Source organism: Triturus cristatus, chromosome 3_2, assembly GCF_964204655.1.
Source record: "Triturus cristatus chromosome 3_2, aTriCri1.1, whole genome shotgun sequence".
Classification (NCBI taxonomy): Eukaryota; Metazoa; Chordata; class Amphibia; order Caudata; family Salamandridae; genus Triturus; species Triturus cristatus.
The window spans coordinates 406,436,081-406,459,150 of NC_140584.1; the positions used below are offsets into that span (position 1 = coordinate 406,436,081).

Sequence of the window (23,070 nt, forward strand, 5' to 3'; positions counted from 1 at the left end):
GTGAGCCTGGCTAAAAAGTGGTAGTATCGTCAAATTACATATTTGTCAGCCTGGCTCACAAGTGATAGCATGGTTACATTACGTAAGCTTAGAAGCGGCTGTGTTCTCACATTACATATATGTAAGCCTCGCTTAGAAGTGGCCGTACAGTCACATCACATATATATCACTCTGATTCAGAAGTGACAGCATTGTCGCATTACATATATGCCAGCGTGGCTCAGAAGTGGCAGTATCTTCATATTATATATGTCGGCCTTGGTCAGAAATGGCAGTGACATCATACTACATGTATGTCAGCTCTGCTGTGAAATTACAGTATTGTCATGTTACATATATGTCAGACAGGCTCATATTGGTAGTTTCAGCATAGTACATATATGTCAGCCTTGCTCAGAAGTGGAGTAACTCTCGCATTAACTGCACAGCAGCCCTGCAAAGACGTGCAAATACAGCCCCATTAAAAGTATAGCATCACTGTTGAGAAGGATTAAAAGCATTGCAGTCTGACTGAGGAGGGCAAGTGCAGTCCCATTAAAAGTATAGCACCCGTGATTGAATGTGAGACTGCCTACTATGGCAGAGCAGTCTGATTTCACAAATCGTTTTCCAGATAACGCCATGTTCTAATGTTGGGCCTTCAATCAACAACCTAATGCATTCTGGGAGTTGCAGTCTTGGTTTGATTCATTTGAACTGAAAGAAATTGGGTTATTGGTTGAGGGGGTGAAACCATTCTCAAGCAATAACCATCATCCTTGTTATGTGATATTGATTTGTATAGCACACTAATTACCCGAGAGGGTATCCAGGTGCTTCAGTTTCTGTGTGAACCACAAAAGTCACAAAATTACCTGTGCTAAACCCTCTGGTAGCTGGGCACTAAAGCAGTCAGGCTTAACTTAGTGGCAATATGTAAAGTATTAATTTAGCACATAAACAGTAACAAAGTGACAACACAACACAAAAAGTCCTGCCCAAATTTAGAAACATAGAGTGCATTTTAATAAATAAAATTATACCAGAATGACAAAAACCCAATCAGTAGAACTGGAGATATGAAATTTCAAATGTTTAGGAAAGTACAGTGCCTAAGAGCACAAAGGGCAACTCGTGGCCATCTGGTCATGCTAGACTGGGGGAAAGTAACTAGTTCAGCCCGAACGTGAAGGAGTGTGGGCCAGATACAGTGACTGAGTTAGTCCAGCTGAAAAAGTTACCTTCTCCAAGTCCAGTGCAAGAAGTTGTGTTCTTGGTGGAAGGGTCCATGAGGAGAGCGTAGCATATGGTCATCGCTGTAGCACGAAGAACAGGTTTGGCATTGCTGCTGGTTTTTACTGAAGCATGAAGATCGAGCTGGGCGTCACTGACAGTCATTGCTAGAGTTTCGTGTTCGCACTCGCTGCGGGCTGTCCGTGCTGCGGCACGAAGTGCAGATCTCCTGTTGCCGGTCGTTGCTGGAGCACGAAGAGTTGAGTTAACAAAATCTTCGCGTTGGTGGTCGTCGCGGCTGGCAGAGTGTCAGTGCGAACCGGCCATTGGCGATTGCGAAGAGCCCAAAACTTCAGGCTGTATCCCTGGCTTTCAGATCAGTGCACTCTGATGCCAACCACGGGTCCAGGACATGGCCAGGCACCTCTTGAGGATCAGGGACTCACTCGAGCAGAGGCCAGCAGGGCTCAGGCAGGTCCAGTTTCAGGTCCAGTTGCAACAGGTCAGCTAGTCAGGTGCAGAGAGGCCTCTGGTGCTTGTGGTGTCCCTGTAGCTTAGAACAGGAGGTCAGCGAATTAGCCCTTAGAGCCACTTTGGTGCCCCTGTGTTTAAGGATCAGGTCCAGTCTTCCTTCCTTGGGGAGCAAGGCGGTCCTTCCAGCAGCTGGGCAGTCCTTTTTCTGAGTTTTCCACGGGTCCAAATGTGATCTGATGAGAAGATAAGAAAGTTCAAAGTGTATTCCTGGAGCCAGCCTTTGAGGTTGGAGGACTCCCTATACTACCCCCACATCTAGCTCTGGAAAGTTCCTTCCTTCCCCTGCCCAGGCTCCAAGTGGTCCACGGTGACAATGGGCTGGTGTGAAATCCTTTGTGAGTGTGCTGGAGGTAACCCTTTGAAATGCAAGTGGGGCTGGGGAACAGCTCTGCCCCTTTCATCCTGTCAGGATGGCCAATCCTGCCACCATCTAGTCCCCCTTTGTATCTGGGAGGATTACACAAAATCCGACTGTCAGCGGCACCAATTCATGTGATCCAGGACACAGGCACCGATTAGGGCAAGAAAATGCCAACATTCTAAAAGTGCTGCAGACACTCTAGTAGCCTTTGATTACGGCCCTGGGTACATTAGTACCTAGTAACAGTTAGTAGGGACCTACAAGTAAATTAAATCAGCCATGTTTTGGGCTGAGAGCACAAGCACTTAAGCACTGGTCAGCAATGGTAAAGTGCAGAGTCCTAACGAGAACAAAAACGAATTCAGCAAAATGAGGGGTGGAGGCAAAATGTGTGGTCGGACTGCCACCCAAGTGTGTCAGGTCTAAGATCAACTAATTGTAAAATGGAATGATCGGTGCCCCCAATCTTGAATGAGAGCATGTGGGAGTCTGCGGTATTAGACCGTTTAAAATTTTGAAATAAAACGATGTCCGTTCAACCCGCGTTTTTGGGTCGACTCTGAGAACTTTGTAAGTGCTAATGAAGAGAGCTTCATGTAATCAGGACGAAAAGAGAAGTCTGTCATCACCAGTGATATATACCCCCTTTTAACACAGCCTCCATCCTCTCCCATTGCACAGCAGACATCTCTCCAGACATGGCGCCTCCGGAATGTTCTTTGCTGCCATTCCTCGGCACCCACCAGCGCGCGCACATCCACTCTCGGAGCGGATAATGGGGCCGGCCGTCCATTACTCAAGGGATTGTTCCGAAATCACGCAAACAATTTATTTTCACTGCAGAGCAGCGACATTCCGTTCATTTTCACGAAATAACTGAAACAGTCCCTTGACCCCGACACTTGGAAATTCCGGTCCAGTCATGTTCCATTAGAAGGACGAAGACCGTCTGTCTGTCCAGGGGCCGGTTTTCCTAGTCCCCATTAAGCGGCCAGTCTTATGAATGCGTGTGTCCCAGAGCTTACTGAGATGTCTCCAAATGAATATTTAATATATTTATGAAAAACTAAAGTCGGGGGAAGGCAAGAGGTAAACGTGGTAAAACAGGGCGCAAAAAAAAGGCATGGTCATCAAGTTAAGTTATTACCTTAAAGCGGCCAGTTAGCGAATGGGTATTTTTTCAGCATACCGAGTTTTAAATATCTGCCTACCAAAATCCTGTAGCAAAAATGTCATCGATCAAACTATCCGCACGTTAAGTATGTATAAGTAATTTGCAGATGTTAGCAAAAATGGTTCTGACTGAAAGGGAGAAAAAGTTACTTAAAAGAGTGCCACACGTTGCTGTGAAGTGGCAGGCACAGTGCCAAGGGTAACTGGTTATCTTTCAGTGGCTGATTACTCTGTTTAGTTATTAAACTTATACCAATGGCGTGATACCTTTGCGCAGACATTACTAGTGTGCAAAAATGTCAAAATCGTAAGGTAATATTGCAACAAAACAGGCTGCGTAACTTGCCTTTTCTTGCTACAAAATGTAATTGCCGCATTATTTCATTACCCTGGCTATATATAATTGCTCTGTTGATGTTTTGGCTGGTGATATTTCTTTTACAATATTTTGGAAGCAAGATATTTAGCACTCGATATGCTGGTGATGGAACAATTTCCCAAACCGGCATCATACAAAGAGATGTTCTGGAACCCCTATAATTGGTGATTATTGATGACGTTAAGATTGGGTGAAGCACAAGCCCTGTTCTTTCACTGGATCGTCTCTTTAGCCTTAACTTCTACTCGTCATCATTTGTGAAAGGTAGAAATCAGATGCAACTGAGCAAAGGTAGAAATCAGATGTAACTGAGCATGTCGGAGAGTGTGTGAGGGTTTTTATAATTCACTCTCCAAGATGGCGGCACCAGACCTGACTTAAAATTGTAATTGCATAGTTTCGGTGTGTTGCTCGGTACTTTCTGGAATGGTTTGTTATGCTCATCACCTTTTAAGCTACGTTCGTAATATGCCTTGTACAGTCTATGACACTACTTTGGGTTCCATACAGTGGTATTCCTCTTTTTTTTACATTTATTGATCAATTTTCTTTTTTTGACTTTGCCAACAAAAGTTAACTCCGATATATAGCAATGCAGGCTACAAACTGAAGGCCGGCACATAATGCTGAATGTTAACCCCAGTGCTGAATGTCCCACCCCATTCCCACCCAAACCTGTGAGTCACGATATATAGTGTTCGCAGTGGATGCAAAGTTCGTTAAGAGTCTAGATCCAATGTTGACACCACTCTGGCGTGAGACGTTCTATCTTATCCACTGTTATGAGCAGCCGGTTACAATGTCGGCTGATGCTGGCGGTGAATCACCAAATTCAGCTCTCTAAATTCAGTGGACAAAAACGTGAGGAAGGGGGGCATACCTTTTGAGAATGCTTTGTCATTTTGGGTCAATGACATCATTTCCATGACCATTAGATATCCGTGGAGCCATTGTCTATGCACCGGTATTCTAGTTGAACCTCATTGTGCTAAGATAGTTTGATGTGCCATGCACAGTGCTACCGCCATCTGCTTGCCCCTCAAAGAATGAAGCAGATATGTTGGTTTGTTAGGGAGACCCAATATAGAGTGCGCTGGGAAACAGAATTTCTAACCCTGTAATCTCTTGTAGGTCATCGAAAAGTTCATGCCAGTATCTGATCAGATTTGGACAATGCCAAATCAAGTGGAGGAGCGTACCTGGGTTCCCACAGTTCCTCCAACAAAGACCTGACTTATTGGGGGACCAGTGGTGAAGTCTGGCAACGATGTAGTCCCAGTATGAGACTATCTTAATCATTGTTTCCCTGCTAGCCACAGAAAGTGCTGTTGTGTGTAGGCCCTGTGGAATATATCCCCCCACTCTTTGTCGATGGTAAAGACCCAATTCTTCTTCCCACTGCTTTGGCACATGGTTTTAACCTTGGTAGGGGGCCAACAACCGCAGGAGCGTGTATAGTTCGGAAACCATATGTTTGCTGTTTATTTTAGTCAATAACCATCTCTCGTACTAGGTCAAAGACCTACTTGCCACATCCGATAGCCAGTGTCTAATTTGGGTATAGCGTATGTGTTGCATCTCTGAAAGCACCCAGTCTGTCTTGAGCTGCTCAAATGTATTCACCCCCTCCTTGTCTACCAGATCCTCAGTGTGTTTGCAGCCCACCTGCTGCCAAGCTTGCAACTGGTTTCCCGACCGTATCTGGGTGAACTCTGGATTACTCACTTTTAGAGCTGGGAGCTTGTCCTGCACTGTACAGTCAGAGCGAACAGCACCACGCGGCGAGCAAGAGGGCGCGGCTTCTTTCTGCCACTTGAGTAGATTTTCTACTTGAATGGCAGTTTTCTCAACGCAAGCAGTTTCGACCTGTCGCGACCGCCTGTGTTGAGAAACCTCACTGGGAGCTGGCCTAGCGCTAGATTTTCTCGCTTGCCAACTTAACGTTGGTAGTCGCACGCAAGATAAAACACTGCCACGCAGCGGTCAGCTGAGTTTTTCCAGAACTCCAAGAGGAGTGGGCAAAACTCTGTGAACTCTGCCAGAGGAGCAGAGTTTATTGCCCAGCCCTAGTAGTGAGGCCCTTCTTTAATGCCACCGAGTCCCACAATCAGCTGCGTAGTGGATCTCATGACTGAAGAGGAATAGAGGCCCCAATGACTATGTAGTCTGTGTAGCCCCTGGGGGCTTCCAGATATGGACCCCTGAAATCTGCTGGTCCATGAAACACCAGCGCTTCGCCGGCCGGTCTTCTGGACCGTTCTACCCTGGGGCAGAGGCACGCTGCTCCGTGATACTGTGCGACATTTGGGACCCCAGGGCTCCCCCTCTTGGATATCGGTAATATATTGCCAGCAACATGTGAGTCCTCGGAGCCCTCCCACTACCCCACCTCAAATAAAGGTGTTATGTTCCCTGTGTAGTGTCTGTAGCATACTAGGTAGGAGCAGGCAGTGGTGGGAGAGTTTGAAACATAAACAGCATCCTCGGGAGGGCTGCCATCTTAAGAGCAGCTATGCAGCTAAGGCATGGAAGAGCCACATCTGTAGGTCGCCAGGTACCTGTACTGGTAAACCTTATTGATGTAATGAGCTATGTTGTAGATTATGTAATGTCGTTCTGCATGCGCGAAAAAATATGTAACTTGTATAGAAGGTAAGGAGTGCCTTGGAGTTAAGGTTAGGAAACAATCTTTACTGGTAATTGTGCCATCATTTCAGGTTCTGTGCTGTGCTACACCTCGTGAAACTCTGCTTGCCCCACTCACCTTGTGATTTTTTAAAGATTTTTAAGAAAAATGTCACTGGTTTGGATATGTTTACAGAAGCTATATTAATGAAGAATCATGCAGAGTGATGACGTTTTAAGTCTCATTTGTGTGTGTAGCCCCTGAGTTAGCCCAAGGCGGGGGGGGGGGGCTCAAAGAGTGCTGTTCTGCCTTTCCCAAGACCAAAGGGTATTTGTTTGCCCCTCCACGACACCATGCACAAGGTTTTGGGGTCCTGGGCTGCTCCAATCAAGCTTCAGGACAGAGGGGTTTACTGTGGCTGGGCCCCCTCCTTGCCCAAGGGCGTGTGTGAGTTTATTTTTAAATATTTTTAATATGAGGTCAGCCTTTTTGCGATCCGATCATGCGACCAACACATACATTTATGAAGCACTTCTTCAATCTGCTAAACTATATTCTCAATGCACCTTCATACCTTAACATGGATCTTGGTTGCTTTTTTTCAGAAGAAAAACGCTGTGTGTACGTGACACGAATTCACCACACTTAAATATGACAAACTGTCCAGAACCACCTGCTTCTTCGGGAGAATGTACATCAAACAGCAGATCTCTGTACCTTGTAAGCATAAGTCTTTGGCCCAGCAGAGCTGCATTCTTGAAGCCCTGCTGCATTCTGGGGGATCAGAAGAGCTGCCCAGGAATGGCCTGACACTGGCCTTGTGTCTAGAGAGGCAGCACACCAGCCCACAACAGAGGCTTTTATTTCAGGGCGAGGGACGGGAAAAGGTCTGGCCCTGCTTTGGGTGTCCGCCACAATGCTTTATGGTTTTACAAACCTCGTCCACACTGTGGTAACCAAACATCTGCTGCCTTAAAAAAAACTTCATTTACATCAGATTTCACCAAGTCATACCAGGGGTATTCTGGGAATTGGGTTTATACTTTTTTCCGCCAATCCAGACACCTTTAAATCTCTCAGAGATGAGACACGTAATTTGAATTTCAATCCCACATGAGACGCGTAATTTGAATTTCAATCCCTCAAAATGTACTGTGGAACATCAGATGGTTGACACCTTTTATTTTATAGCACAGACTTATTTTCAGGCACTACGAAGGATCATCGCTGTCACCTAACTAATATTCATTTTTACCAAACTCGTAAAAGGGATACTTCCAGCAGGTGCATGATCCCACTGAGCTGTTGTATCAGTTTAAGAGAAGAAGAGAGATAGTTATTGTGAAAAATGGTGAGACATGGTTATGGCATAGTCAGTGTGACTTTAGATTCTCCCACACCCTCCCTGCATTTCAAAGACCCTACATTCCTATGCCTCTATAGGTCAGCATGCCTCTGTTCCATATCACTGTGAACAAACCATTTGTTGGTCTACATCTAAAACGTCATTTTGTCGGTTCTGCTTATTTTCATGGGTTGCAGCTCTCAGGAAGTGTGTCCTCTCTAACCCATCCATGATACTGACTTACTTGTTTGTAGTCCTTCCAGGTGCGGTGGAAGTCCACTGATCCATCCATCCGGTGCTGAATGACGGTCCAACCACCCCCGCTGGTTTCCATATCACAAAGAGCCTGGAGCGAACAAACACAAACGGAAGACGTCACTGAAGGCTAGGAAAGACTGGTATCAGAGCTTATCAATGAAATACAACCACACTGGTCTTTGATTAAAGCTTTGATATATGGCGCTTAGCTCTCTTTTCTTTTAAGGTTTTATGTTTGTACTCATCAAAATGAAAGGGTATACAGTGTTAACATTCAGCACATAGGACTTTTTAAAATGTGCTTATTATTATATTTGTGATGTTTGTTTCACCACTTAGATCAGTGTTTCAGTTCCCTCTATAGCTTCAATGGTACATTAACAAGAACTATATGGCCATAGTAGAAACTATGAAAATATCCACTCTCGACAATCCGGTTAGCCTGTCATTTATCTTTCCCAGTTCATGACTTGCATATCCTAGGTTAATTGTTTTATCTGATGAGTTTATTTACAATAACATTTGCATTAGACATTTTTGCTATACAGTTATACTTTAGGAAACACGTTATCAGGGATATTTACAAGCTGAAGATTCCTAATGTACATTCAATGAAAAGCTAGCAAGTTGTTGGTGATCATAGCAATGAAATGCTGGTGAATGTGGGGGAAGGGCCTCAGCAATTAACACACATTTCAGGGGGCAGATTTATCAACACTTTGCACTGGTGAAAATTCTCAACAATTGAAACAAACACTCACAAACTGATGATAAAGTATTTACTTTCCAGCGCAAACTTTTTTTTGCACTGGAAAGTCGCCCTGACAAGTAACGTAACGTAAATAGCGATTTATGCCACTTTGCATCAAGGGTACGTTCTAGTAACTGGGCATTCCCATACTGCCACCGTGGTTTTTGACTCAAAGGAAGCCCTATTTACTAAGAATTGTAGACATGTTTTTGCCCCATAATACAAACACTCATCGATGCAGATGCCAACAATGGGAACTATTTTCATTTCTACTAACTTTTCACACCTTGCATGTGTCCAGCACTGTACAGCACAGACACTGTAAGAAACATTTACGGTATGTCTATGCATTTATATTTTGTACTGGAAAGCTACCCTTGCAGTACCCCATCTGTGGTGCAAATCACACTCATTCTTTTGCTCTATGGTGTAAGGTGTGTGCGTGGTACTAGGCAGCCTGTTTGTGTGCCAGTGCAGGGAAAGACAGCAGAAGTGTCCTATCTGAGTGGATACAGCTCTGCTCTCCTCTCTCCTCTTAGTGCAGCGCAGCAACATTGGATGCTGCCCTGTATTGCACTGTAAAAGTACATCTCCCGCTATTTTCCAGTGTGAATAACACCATTTTTCTCATCATATCACTCTTGTTCTGTGAATTATTTGATGTTGTGACATTGGTCTCTCAATCCGATTGGTTTAGCCATTTTGGCAGTATTTTTAACGCAGAAAATCAAAAAGGAGACATATCACAGGGGGATCCAAAGCCCCAATTATTGACCCCACTAAGTTCGGTCAGCTTAGAGGAAGTCGTTAGCGCTATTGCAAAATCCACAAATGGGAAAGCCTTTAGACCCACCGGGTCCCAGTAGATGTTTTTAGGTTCAATACACATGTTTTTAATGCAGTCGCACGAGGGGTGAACACGGCTGCCTGGACACAGAGTATAATTGTGCCCAACTTTAAAAAGGGGAATAGAGGGAAGGCAAAGTGTTATCGGCTGATATCCCTTCTGGACTCATCAGCAAAAATGATGGGATGAACAATACTGTAGAGGTTGGAGGCTTGGGTACAGGATAACCGAGTGCTAACCGATATCCAATATGGGTTTAAAAGGGACAGCGGCGCTATGGAGCAGTGAATCAGTCTTAATCTTATAATAGGCAAATACACGGAAGCCAGACACCGACACATTTATCTCTGCTTCGCCGACCTGAGCAGTGCCTTTGACATGGTAAATCATGCTAAGTTATGGGAATCACCGACCACGTTTGGTGCCCTGACTGATATAATCTCACACTTATCCCAGCTTTATGCCCCACTAACAGCACAGATAAGATATGGGGGGTGTGATGAATTTGCCCCAGGCTTTAAGGTCACCAGAAGCATTAGATAAGGTTGTGTCTTTGCTCCACTCCTTTTTTGGCTATACGTCAGAGGGGTGGATAAAATGCTACAGCGGGTAGAACCTGACTCACCCAAGGTTGGCTCCCGATCCACTCCAGTGCTCCTATATGCTGACGATGTGGTTCTCATGTCTTAAACCGCACATGGGTTGCAATCACTGGTTGTAAAGCTTGCAGCATATATGGAGCAAAAGGATTTGAAACTTAATCTAGCAAAAACCTTCAATATACTCTGTGGGAATGGAAAACCAAGGAAGAAAGTACATCGCCTGATGGGCCACAAACTGGAGGAGTTGAAAAATGTCTTCTGCATAGGGTTGCTTCTTTCTCACCTTGGTACATGTGGCCCTCACCTAAGTACTGCCAAGGGTAAAACTGGCAGATCAATTGAGGTTCTGTTTAGATTTTCCAGCAAGATTGGTAATAAATCAATAAGAGAATTGATCCAGCTCTATATGAGTAAATCTTTTTGTTCTGCTACCTATGGAGCTTCAGTGTGGGGCCCAACCACCACATGCATTTTTACAAACTCAAGAAAATATTTTTTTTTGTAGTCTCTTGGCCATACCCTGCTTGTAGCATCATTTATTGCCCATAGAGAGCTGGACATGTCCTATCTTGAAGATGCCATCTGCTTGAACATGCTTACCTGCTGGCACAATTTTCTGGAACAAGCCAGAGGCCAAATTGACCACGGGTGTTTTACATGATTGCCTCATGCTTGAACATTACAATAAGATTCGGTGGTTAACAAATATGGATGGCCTATTAAAAGAGCTTATAATGAATATATGTCTCTAATCCTGCCAACATTTTATGTCACAGTAAACATGAATTGAAATGCATGTTCATCAATAATAGAAGGGCAGCTACAGAATCCTAAAAACATACTGTGGCCAGATATATGCAAGGGTCGGTTACTCAGGGAATGCAGCGGTATTTGATAACGGTCATGAACCTGCAACGGAGATGTTATTTAACAAGCTTACGGTTGGGCTTTCTCCATCATCATGGAGCATTCCCAAAGGGGGATGCTTAGTCAAAACAATTACCTAAATGCCCCTGTGATGGGTCGGCCATCCAGTCAACTATTCATCTTATGCTGTTCTGTGGTCTGTACAGAGACATTAGAATAGGTCTGTTGTATCTCCTATTTTTATATGAGAGAGTTGATTTAGCGGCATGGTTTTGATTTGTATGTAATTTAGAGAACGAAGTGATCTGCTATATTGCCATTACCTTTTTCATGCGTGTAAACAAGAGAGGAAATTCTTTAGCCCACCTGGATACTATAAGATATGAACATGAGTAAATATATTTTAATCTGAATTGTAAGCTGGACATGAACTGTAATACTTCAAACACTCTTCCCTTTTTAAATTGTTTTTTATGTTTAATCACAGTATTGTTGTATCTATCAATGTAACCACTGAGTAGCCCCAATTTTGCACTATGTACTCTTTGCACAAGCGTTATTTGCACTTTTTATCACCTCAGTGATATGAGTTATAACAGGATTTTTTAACTGAACTGGGTAAGATTTTGCACAAGCACCTATCCACTCTATGCTGGTAACTGGCTTGTTTACAGAGTTTTTATCTAAATTGGTTTGTGTGTGATGAACATAATATTTTATTTCTTTTATGGATTACACAAATCTGAATAAAAGTTATTTTGACTTTGACTTTACATTGATTGTCCTGTTTTATTTTGATTTATGATATTAGTGTTCTTAGGAGTTTTGTTCTTCACATACTCTGTACAGGGCCGGACTGGCAAAGGCCTCCATGCTGTACGGTTCATGCGGCACAGATAGTCACTGAGATGTAGTGTATGGGGCAAAGGTGCAGGGGCAGTGTGCGGTATGAGGCACAAGGCACTGATACATCACAGAGCTGCAGTGTACGGGCCAGGGTGCGAGGGAACTATACCTTGCATGCGATACGGCACAGATGAGTCCAGGGGCTGCACATTTAACTAGGTATAGATCGGAAGCAGCACTGCATGTGGCAGGGATATTAAAACCTTTGAGAAAAACAACGAAAACTTGTTTTTTCAAGCAAAATTCATCTAGGTCGGTTTATCTTACATGTAAGAGTCCACTCTCGCTAGCTCGGGGATGCCCTGTGAGTTTCTGGTCGAGTTGTATAAATATAGGTCCATTCATTTAATTAATTAATGGTTGCCCCCAATCTACAGCTGGGACGGGAATCAATTATTAGTCAACTAGGATTATCGTTTTTTGGGTAGTAATGTGCAGGGATTGTATTTATTATGCTGATTCACAAATGTTTTTCCACGTTATTCCACTGTAGGACTTCACCTACTTGCAGCAGGTGAAAGCCCCAGGTAGACGACCACCCACCAGCAGCACTCCCATTAATTTAGAATTCCGATGGGCCCGCTAACTGCAGGTACTGGACCCATCAGTACTAACGGGCCAGTCATAATGAGGGACTTCCCTGATTGGGGGAAGTGAAGCTTGCACTGCCGCGTTTTATGCTGCACTGTGTGGTAGTTGTTCTCAAGGACGGACTGGCCATACCGGGCATCAGGCGTTTCCCCGGGATGTTGGAAGGGTGGAGGGACACTTTTGGTACTGGGAGCCAGTTTTGTAGCAGTGCAGCAGTTTTAAAAGCACTGCAACTACTAAACACCGGAACGTGGATAATTGGAGGTAAGTAAACGGTTAAATAAATAAAACGATTTTTGTAGCGCGCCCTGCATCACAAAATGCGGTGCAGCGCGCGCTACGAAATTCGTTTTATTTATTTAATTGTTTACTTACCTCCAATTATCCATATTCCGGTGTTTAGTACCCCCCACCCCGCCTTTCCGCCCCACAGAACTCCCTCCATGAACCGCTGCTGAAATAAATTATTATTATTAAAGTCAATTCTAACCACTGTGTTATGTTCTAAATTATCAATTTGTGCTGCCCCAGACCAAGGACTCTTAAAAAATGCCTACCAGTATGGATGACATGTGAATCCTTCACCTTGTAGCCCCCTTTGACTTATGTAACATTATCTATACACTGATTAACACGTGTATGATTAATTGTCTCAGTATGTGTGTGTGTGTGACGTAAAATGCTGTGATACCCTACAGTGGTATGAGAGGCCCTATAAAACAAAGGAAATACAAGCGAGAGAGGGGCTATGGAAAGATGAGAGGCACTGTTGGAGGGTGATAGTGAGGGAATCATTAAAGAACCCCAATAAATATTGCTATATCCTGGTGCACTGTAAGGTCATTATTTACTATGCTTTAAAAACAAATACAATTGAATATATAATGAAAAATGTGTTGTAGAATGCACCATATTTTCCAAACATTTTCTTGGGGTGAGAACCCCCCTAAGAGCCCTCCTGTAGAGGTCCGGCTCGCTCACTATGCACCGTTTGGGGGCTGGTCTGACAAAATTTGCCAGGGCTGCTTTGGATTCCCAGTCCGGTCCTGGTTATTATCTGTGTGTGTTTTGTGTGTTTGTGTGTGAGTGTGAAAGAGAGAGGGTCAAAAACTTGCACTGCTGTTATCTACACGATGCATGTTCCCATTGCCTTACTGCACTGAGAAATACTTTTAACTATCCAAAGAACAACACAATTGGCTTTGTCAGTGCTTGGCTCAATTGGCTTGATGTTTGCACTAATCTGGGGCATGAATCAATGTGCAACAATGACAAAAATACAGAATTCAATAACAAAAACTATTCTGTTCTTTTGGCAGGAATTCCAGTGTTGGGCAACAAGGGAAGAGTGAGCAAAACATTGGGCTGACGGTGTCCAGCTGTGCCAGGGGTGGCTTCTCCAAGTTCAGCGTTTCTGCCTGGATTGCAGATCATAAGATAACATTTCGAAATGCAAAAAGGGAATTGTTGTCATGGTTTGTAGAGCCTAGGAAAGCTCAGTGGGTTTATACACCCAAAATAATATATAGTGTAATCAGCCGTGGCCCGTGCAGGTGAAATCGGTGGGGTAGTTAGTGGGTGGGGGGGGAGTCAACATACGATGAGGGAGAATAAAAGTAAAAAAGAAAAACACTTACCCTGCGCTCGCCGCACCACCGAGTCGGCGTGTGGTAAGTGCAAGGTAAGTGGTGTCTTATTCTTTTATTTTATTTACCGTTGTCATTTTATGTCAACTTCCCCACCCCACTGCAATTACCTGCACAGGCTGCGGCTGAGTGTAATATGTCAGTAGCAAGTGATTTTGCTATGGTAGGACCACCAGGAGCCGTCATCAACACCCCCATCCTAAGGAAGACAATTCTAGCAAGAGCTAAACGACCGCGGGTGTCGCGCAAGAAATATCTCCGCCACTTCAATAGTGAAATGCTCATGCATGCAGGACCTCCATAGAAAAGCAACATGGCTTACATGGCAGTCTTCAACAGCAGTGGAGCTACTGAAAATGGTGACACCCCAACCAGCCTGATATGGGTGGGCAGTCTGGCACCCTTTGTATTGCCATCACCACCGCCTCATGGTGGTCATAAATACACAGCCGATGGCAGCCCCAACTGGTCTATAAACTAGAACACAGAGAATAGAAGTTTGAACTACTGCCATTTTGCAATTTTTTTAATTTTAATATAGCACGAATATGACCGAAGGCCATTCGAGGGCATCATGAGAACCAGACATTTTACATAGGAGCCAAGCGTTATACACTTTTATTTTTTATTGCAACAGCAAGGTGATGGATGGAGTGCTTTAATCTCAGCCACTGGCAATTGCTTAGAGCTGCATTCTAGTCAAATGTTTTGCACCCACTATGCAAAGTCCTGCCTTATGCAAATCAGTACCAACTCTTCCTCATGGGAACAGTCAGATACGAATGGCTATATCGAGACCTCTCCAGAATGGACCACAACCAACCCCAAACTAGTGTCCTATTCTCAATATGCCATAGTACTCAAGCTATTCCTCACTGATGAAAAGTAAGTAGGTCAAAACTGGTCTGATGCATCTTGTGTTTCCATCTGGAGGTGTCCTGGCTTGACGCTTTGGCTTGGACTGTGGACTGATCTGCTGGAGCAGGGCCAAGAATGATTTACCTAAGGCAAGTCTTTGTCTAGAATGACAGAGGATATGAAAAACAATGGTCTGGAATGTGTCCTGAGTAATTGTCAGTGGCTGAGATTAATTGAAGCATTACTTCCATCATCTTACAGTTTTTTGCAGTAGAAGCCCTAAGTGCGACAGCTATGCCAAGATGTGGGTCCCATGCACACTTTACCATAGGACTTGAGCTTTACCTTACTGATGAATCTAAGCAGGTCAAAAACTGTCTGAAATCACTTGTCTTTCCATCTGGAAGGGACTTGGCCTGGCGGTTCGGCCTGAACTGTTCCTGTTTGAGCACGGCCAAGACTGATTTCCATAATGCGGGCTGCTGTCTAGAATGGCAGAGTGGACAAAAAAAGATGTCTTGGAATGAGGTGCGAGTGTTCGCCAGAGGCTGAGATTAATTTAATCATTCCTTCCATCACCTTGTTGGTTTTTCTTTACAGTAAATGCTCTAAGTGTGAAGGGTGTACCCAGGCATGGGTCCTGTGCTCACTGTGCCATAGGACTCAAGCTGTACCTCACTGATAAGACCGAAGTAAGTCAAAACTGGTCTGGTTACTCATGTTCCCATCTGGAGAAGACCTAACCTGGTGGTCTGGCCTGGACTGCCCTGTTGGAGAAAGGCCAAGACTGATTTGCATACAGCGGGTCTCTGTCTAGAGTGTGTGAATAAGTATGGTTTGGAACGCAGCCCTTGCGGGTATGCCCAGACGTGGAACCAATGCTTACTGCACCATAGGACTCAAGTATTACTTTGTGTGTAGCTTTATATTTTAATAGATCTCTTTTCGGTCTCTGTCATAAATATGCAAAAGTCTCTGTCCCATATATGCATATGGCTCTGTCCCATATATGCAAATATTTACATTATTTAAAAGCATCTTTTTCTGCATATTTTATACATATATCAATTTCTGAGATTTAAGGCATGCATGTTTATAGTTCCAGCCTAGGGCCTTATGTGTAAACTGAGGCAACACTAAAAGTGTTTTCGGCGATTAATGAAAGTGAACCACAGATTCACTAGGACTCTAAACATACATTTAAGACTGTACCCTCTAACACAGCTTTACTTCAGAGGGGTACAACCGTGGATCCCAGTTTAGCAGATGATTGAGACCCTTGGAATGCTCCTGTTGCCATAAACATAAATGATGTGTAGGTAGCGTAATGTGTCCTAACGCTTGTAATACATGAGGTGATGATGAAATAAGTTCATATTTTATCATTTCAAGCGAATTGTCCCTCCAATGCTCTGCAGAAGGAGGCAGTGTCAGGAGACTGTTGAAGGTCTGAGGGGGACAGGTGTCTGTTTGTGGCTTGGGTTCAAGGGGCGTTGTGTGAGATAAGGTATTTAAAGATGGAGGCTGGATTACTAGGCAATGAATGAATGTGGAAGTGCATGGCATGTATGCCTGTGACAGCCGGATCTATCCCCTATATTTTCTGGATTACTAGTGACCACTTAACGTAAATTGTTTAATTTACAGTAATTATATGTAGATGTATCTTTTGTTGATGTCTTGAAAATCTGGCCAGTATCCAGCCCAACTGGACTTACATTGGACAATGCTGGTGCATCAGTATCTGTATTCTAGAGCTAGCGGGGGGAAGGGTGTAATTCAAAATGTCTCCCCCTTGCAAAATGCCATGAGAGCCCACACGAAATGTAACCTCTCACACAAATATATAGGGCCTGATTATGAGTTTGGCGGTCCAACTGCCGTATTACAAGTTTGGCAGTTGATTTGAAATTGGGCCACTGCAACTGCCGCGGATCTGTGATTCCTTGGCGGTGGTGCAGTGGTCAGAGGCTCGCAGCATGCTAGCAGTGCCCCTGTGGCACTGCTAAGCACTGCTAAGCATATTAAGAGTTTCCTCACCGCCACAGTTTTCATGGTGGTGAGTCCGCCATGAAAAGTGTGGCGGTGAGGAAAAAGGCCTCAGGATGCATCCTGGGGGGCACATGGTGTACCCCAATGTGTGCATACACACACTGTCCCTGCATGGCATGAACTTCACAGGCCATGCCCTTCAGGAACAGGCTTTGGTGTTCCCACTGTGCTGCCTTGCTAAGACTCCCATGTGATCCTTAGCATGGCACCACCGTGGGACCGCCCGCCAGACCAGGAGAAAACTCCTAATCAGGCGGGCGGTCGAGTTTGGCGGTGTGGGAATAGGGCAGTGGCATGGCGGCCCACTCCAACACCGCCAAACTTATAATCAGGCGCATAGTCTTTAAGGCCATAGAGATAATGGGGCCACACTGCTCTGTAAAGGGTTCGGTTATGTGTCTGACAAATGTGTTTTTTACTTTTTGCATCCGTTAGTTATTTGATCCCAATGATATAGATTTGCCCATAGACATATGTGGATCTCTTAGGAAAAAGCAAAGGCAGGAGCAGGCTTCAACGTATTTGATTAAATCACATCTGGCGAATCATTACCCACCTACCAGGGGACACATCTGGGGCGGCGCAACTAACTACAATGATACACATGACTGGAAGATAACCTCACACCAGCAGGATACCCTCCTTCCCTCAGAATTACAAACCACAGATGAACACACACAAAATACCGACTGAGGGTTCAAAGGCTGGAATGTGAGACTAACAAACCTGAATCCACAAACCCAGAGACGCCGCCATCTGCGAACAGTCCTGCCAGGAGTAGACACCAAGAAGCCCTTTCACCTACACCAGCCCACTTACAACAACAATCTGTACACCGTCCTACCTTAGCAAGGAAAAAGACGGTATTGTTTGTAAAACAGAAACAAATGAAATATCTTGCCTGCAGAGCTACAGGAAAGGGCAGAAAGTGCTGCCAAAACTGTTCCTCCTTCCCAGAAAATTAATAGTAGGTAAAACAAAAACATGATAGAAAACAGGCTGGGAACTTCAATACCCACAACTGCAATGCCTGCAGTTCTTTGTATAAGAGGCGCACCCGCATTGGGATCACCTGCCTGACCTGTCGCGCCAACAAAGTCTGTCCCAGCAGTGTCTCGCCAGCCGCACGGCCTTCAGCAGACGGCGTCAATACAAACCACAGCGGGGGCGCAGCAGGGCCCCAGGGCGGAAAGGCCTTTCAGCAGGTGAAAGCGAGGAGCAGTTTCTGTACTTGGGGAAATGAGGGCATTTACTCAATTTACCGTAATCATCCTCATTGGGAAAATGGAGGCCCGTCTCTGCAACTAGAGGGAACGAGTCTTTGCATTCAAAGAAGGCCGGGCATGAAAGGGACTCTTGGTGGGAACTGTTTGTCCTCCTTTTGCATAAAATGACCCACTTCCCATCTGCATCCAATGCAAGTCTATTCCCACGCTAAGTATATGTGCATTTAGACTAAAAGCTTCGTATTCCTGCCCTCCGCAGCCCTATAGCTACTCCCCTTTGAGGACTTTCTTTGGGTGATCAAAGCAAACAAGGCGTACTGCCCTGCTCATAAAGTCACGACAACTTCACTGAGTAAGAACAAGACAGAAACAACTGATTTCTTTTGGGTCTTAACAAATGCACCTGAAAGCAGATCCGAGTTCCAAGCTCCCAGAATCCGAGACAATTTCATATAGTACGGATAAAATATAAACAACTGTTCCATTTTGGGTCTTAACAAAAGCACCCAATAACAGGTCAGAGTTGCAGACCCTCAATGTGGAGTTGATTTGCTTGCCGCCACTCTAGGGGGTCTAGCCACGTCCTTGCCGCCCGAAACCAGAATTTATATTCGGACGGAAATCAAAGACTGCTGTCCTGCTCCAGAGGTCTATTTAGCGATGGTCTTGTGAATCTCTGCCCATGATCTTGCATCGTTCCAGAGTAGGCGTGGACTGCTCTCTATGCCCTTATCTGGATGCCTTGTAGTAACGGAAGAGCAGCTCCCAATGCACCTGGAAGAGGTAAAGAAGGAACCACGCCAGCGCCGCCTTCTATTCTCATTGTCCGATGGTCTAGAGGAAGATCTTAATTCACCCTCTGCATCTATCTGGGAGTCCAGGAAGCTTTGAGATTGTCTTGAGGTGACAACTGGTCTTCTACTCAACAAGGAATCCTACAAATTCTTGGAGGTGTGTTTCATAGTCACATTTCTTCACATTGTTTCCTCGAGACACATTCAGAAATTGGCTAACTAAGGCGTCAGACTGATGCTCTCCTCCTGGTCCTAGCACTAAATGGTTTCAGCACTTTGGTGAAGCACCATGAGACAAAGTTCAGACTAGATGGGAGGTATGAGATCTCTGAAACCTGGCTCTCAAATCAAACATGGTGATTGTCTCCGAACCTGATGGATGCAGATTGAACGGGAAACATTATGGAATCCAGAATTAGGTGCAGGGCCTGTCTTCTCAAGGTTCCCCCGAGAAGGTAAGTCTCCACTACTCTTCGCAAGAAGAAAATCAGGATTGATTTACCGTAAGTACAAAAGTTTGCAGTTTTTCACTCCAGATGTCCAATTAAGCTTCATTTCACTTTTTCTTGGAAAATCCCCTACTACCCAGTGCTGCCCAACATCACCTTGTTGCGGGGAGGACCCTATAAGCGAGCCCCATATCTAGCTATTATCATCCTCTATGCTCTCTTTCCTCCATGGGTTTTGGACTGTGGCTGTTTACCACTTTTTTGGGGACACAATGGCTATTTCCCAGGGCTGAGGCCTACTGTACCGTTAATGTAAAGTCCAGTGACACCCAATGCTAGGAACTACTTACATGCTCACCCAGAGGTGGTGAGAACACACAACGGCACATGTGAGTGCGTGAGCACATGCTGGTGTCCATCCAAGGCATGGGATGGCTGCCTGCTCTATCTGTTTCTAGGTAATAACTCTTACTAGACATTCATCTTTATTTTGATTGCAATATTAGCGTCATACGATAGATCACTTAACCTTCAAACACCTCTAGAGATCCAGTCTCTGACATTGAACCAAGCTACCAGGTAAGTCAAGGTAGCTTCGGATCGGCTACTAGTCACCCATCCTGGAAAGCAACGAATATAAGTGTTTTCATTGTTGAAACATCCTAGTGACCCTCTAGCACAAGAGCGACATAATTCAGTAATGCTGACAGTACACTAGCAAGCACAGTACCAACACACTCTGGTAGCTAGGACCAGTTGTCTGGACAACAGGTACTCACCTAGCTCTTTCAAAAGGCAGGTTAGACCCCGGAGCCTGGCGCAATGTTAATAATTGCAATTCATCAATTATCAGATGTCTGTTTACCACCAATAACACTTCAGTGATGGATACTGCTTTTTGTCAGCTACTTACTCAGTTGCAGCCGGCAAGGCTTGAGGGTGGGTGGGCAGGCACAGGGGGGGGGGAGGGAGTTGGGACATGGCAGGGATCGCGATTGCGGGAGGGAGCACAATTTTTCAAAAAATAAAAAAATTACCTTGCCGCCGCTGGGTCCCGCGTCTCTGCTCCTGCTCTCCTGCCTCTGATTTCAGGAACAGGAAGCAGGCTGCCAGGCTCCCTCTCCTAAGCCAGTCACAACGCTGCAAAGCAGCGTTGTGATTCGGCGCTCAGCCAGGGGCTGAAGAGGTGGGCATGTTCTCCATGCGGGCTGTAATGCAGCCTGCATGGAGAAGTGGGGAAGTGCGCATGACTGGTTTGGCCGGGCCGAGAGGGCGACCAAACAGTCATTGCGCACTTAGAATTGGGCAAACCACTCCTCCCTTGCTCTGTTACCAGAGCAGCCCCGCCCACCCTCCCGCCCACAAAGGGAACATAAAATGATAATAACTGAAAGTTATAATTTCATGTTTCTGCTTCTAGCACTGCTTGAAAGCAATGGGGCGACACTCCTCCACCATAGCGGGTGAGCCACCACTGTACTTAGTGGAACAAAGTGGTTTCTAAAGACATCTGTCTGTGACTCCCTCCATCTCTAGGACAACATGAAGGTGGTTTTGCAGTGCAGGGAGAAACAATACCACAATGGAGGGTTTCATTGAGGTATGAGCAGTAGCTGATGGTGTGTGGGTGGAGAAGCGAGGTGGGTGGTGGGGGGACAATGGGGAGAAGGGAGGGAAATAGACAACAAATAAACAGTTAAAAAAAAAAATGAACTTACCTTCCACCTGCCGCCCGACGCTCTTTTCTGTGTCCTCACTGTAGCGCAGGCTCTGGATGCGGTCTCCTTCATCCTCCGGGCGCTCTACTCAGCGCTGACTCAGGCGGAAAGGGGAGGACTTCCTCCCTTGAACAACATGAAACCAATCAATCATGGAGCTGCGATGCAGCTCCAGGATTTGTTGGAGCAGGCTAACCCACTGGTGTAACAAAACTTGAGGGGGCCTCCCTGCAAGGTACGTGCAGGGGCCCCCTCCGGGCTCAATCAGTAGCTCTCTGGACAGAGTGCTCTGCTGAGGGGGACCCCCCTGGAGCTTGGGGCCCCCCTGCACTGCGGGGGCTGTGGGGGCCTGTGTTACGCCCCTGGGCTAACCCAGCACTCATTTTGAGGCTGGGGGCCTGCGGCTGCAATCCCTCAGCTGTTTCTCATCCTTGGGATTGCAGGCTCTGAAGTGCGCAGGTCAGATTGGTCGGCAGTAGGCAGCCGGCCAATCTGACATGTGCACTGGCAGGGGGCTGCATTAATAGCGTAATTGCACTAATCAGCCTCCCCACACCATTGCGCTGAAGCAGCGTAAGCCTGGGACACAATAATAACATGGTATTTATTACCATTTTTTTTAAATGTGCGTGTCTGCTGCACTTGCAGCAGGCGGGGCGACCCTCCTCCACCATAATGGAGGAGCCACCTCTGGGTATGATAGGGTTTCCGCCAGTTTTCTCACTCTAGAGCTTTGGAAGCCCTGTTAGCTCTACGGCACTCATTTCATGGCTGCATGTGAAGGGTATAATTTTAACTGGGGTGGTATCAAATCATCTGTTTGTAGTTGTGTCAGGCTCACCTTATTCCGATGGACCATTAGATTTAACACAGTTCACTGTAGGATTATGCTTGCTAAATTGGGAGGTTGTGTTGTAGGTTAACATTTAGTTTGCAGACCTGGTGACACAGAAAGTGCCCCAGTGGACGGATGGTCCAGTAATTGGTGCGGAGTATATAATAGTCAATGAAATTATTATTTGTTAAGCATGATTAGTCTATTTAATCATATATGACTTAATTATATTAAAGTGGTGCTGTTGAAGCTCTCTTGTTAAAGCTGCCACCTCATTACATAGAAATTCTATTTTACACCATTAATAATGTTTACCAGCCCCTTGCCCCTCCTGCCGCCCCCCACTTCCCTTGGTCGAATTTGAATGAAACTTGAGGTAAACAGCCTCCAAAATTCAACCTTTCCTCCTGCCAAATTTAGTGCATATTGATACAAGCATTGGCATAGCCAATAGGTCTCGCTTTTGGGACCTTATAAGTATTTAGTTATGCAGCACAATACCCTTGGTGCAACAACATCAACTGTTGCATGGCTAAACAACTATAAGGTCCCAAAGGCGAGACCTATTGGCTATGCCAATGCTTGTTTATATTTGAGCAGAGGTCAGTATAGGCACTGACCACCTGATTTCGGGCAACCTCTTCCATCAGACAGCTCCAGACTAGTCCTTGATTCTGCTTTATTATTTGTTCCAAGAATTGGGCTGGGTCTTGGGGTTTCCACACCAGTCTGAGACTGTCTGTTGACTACTGCACTTTGCTAATCCCCCGTCCAATTTAGTTTGTTGTAAATGTTGCCTTTGATGTTACTGACAAAGCTATTTTGATGGGATTGTGACCCCCAAAATATGAAGGGATGGTGGCTCCATATTTAATAATCTCGATTAGACTCCTTGTAATGAAAATATAGTCTATTACAGAGGAACTACCTCTGCCTCTGATGGTAGACAGACCAACATCGCTAGTACCGGCCACATCCATTACATTATCCAAATCAATTGAAGCAAGATAAGCCACCAGTTCCTTGTATCTTGGGTTAAG

The 23,070-nt window shown here is 45.1% G+C and overlaps 1 protein-coding gene across 2 annotated transcripts in view; it reads right to left on the reverse strand.

The window, feature by feature from the left end:
* Positions 1-23,070, reverse strand: part of LOC146857442 (angiopoietin-2-like) — a 198,380-nt gene that overhangs the window by 15,345 nt on the left and 159,965 nt on the right. For both annotated transcript variants that reach the window (XM_085647960.1, XM_085647964.1), the window contains exon 6: positions 7,875-7,976. In XM_085647960.1, coding sequence (XP_085504086.1) covers positions 7,875-7,976 — 102 coding nt within the window. The remainder of the gene's footprint in view (positions 1-7,874; positions 7,977-23,070) is intronic.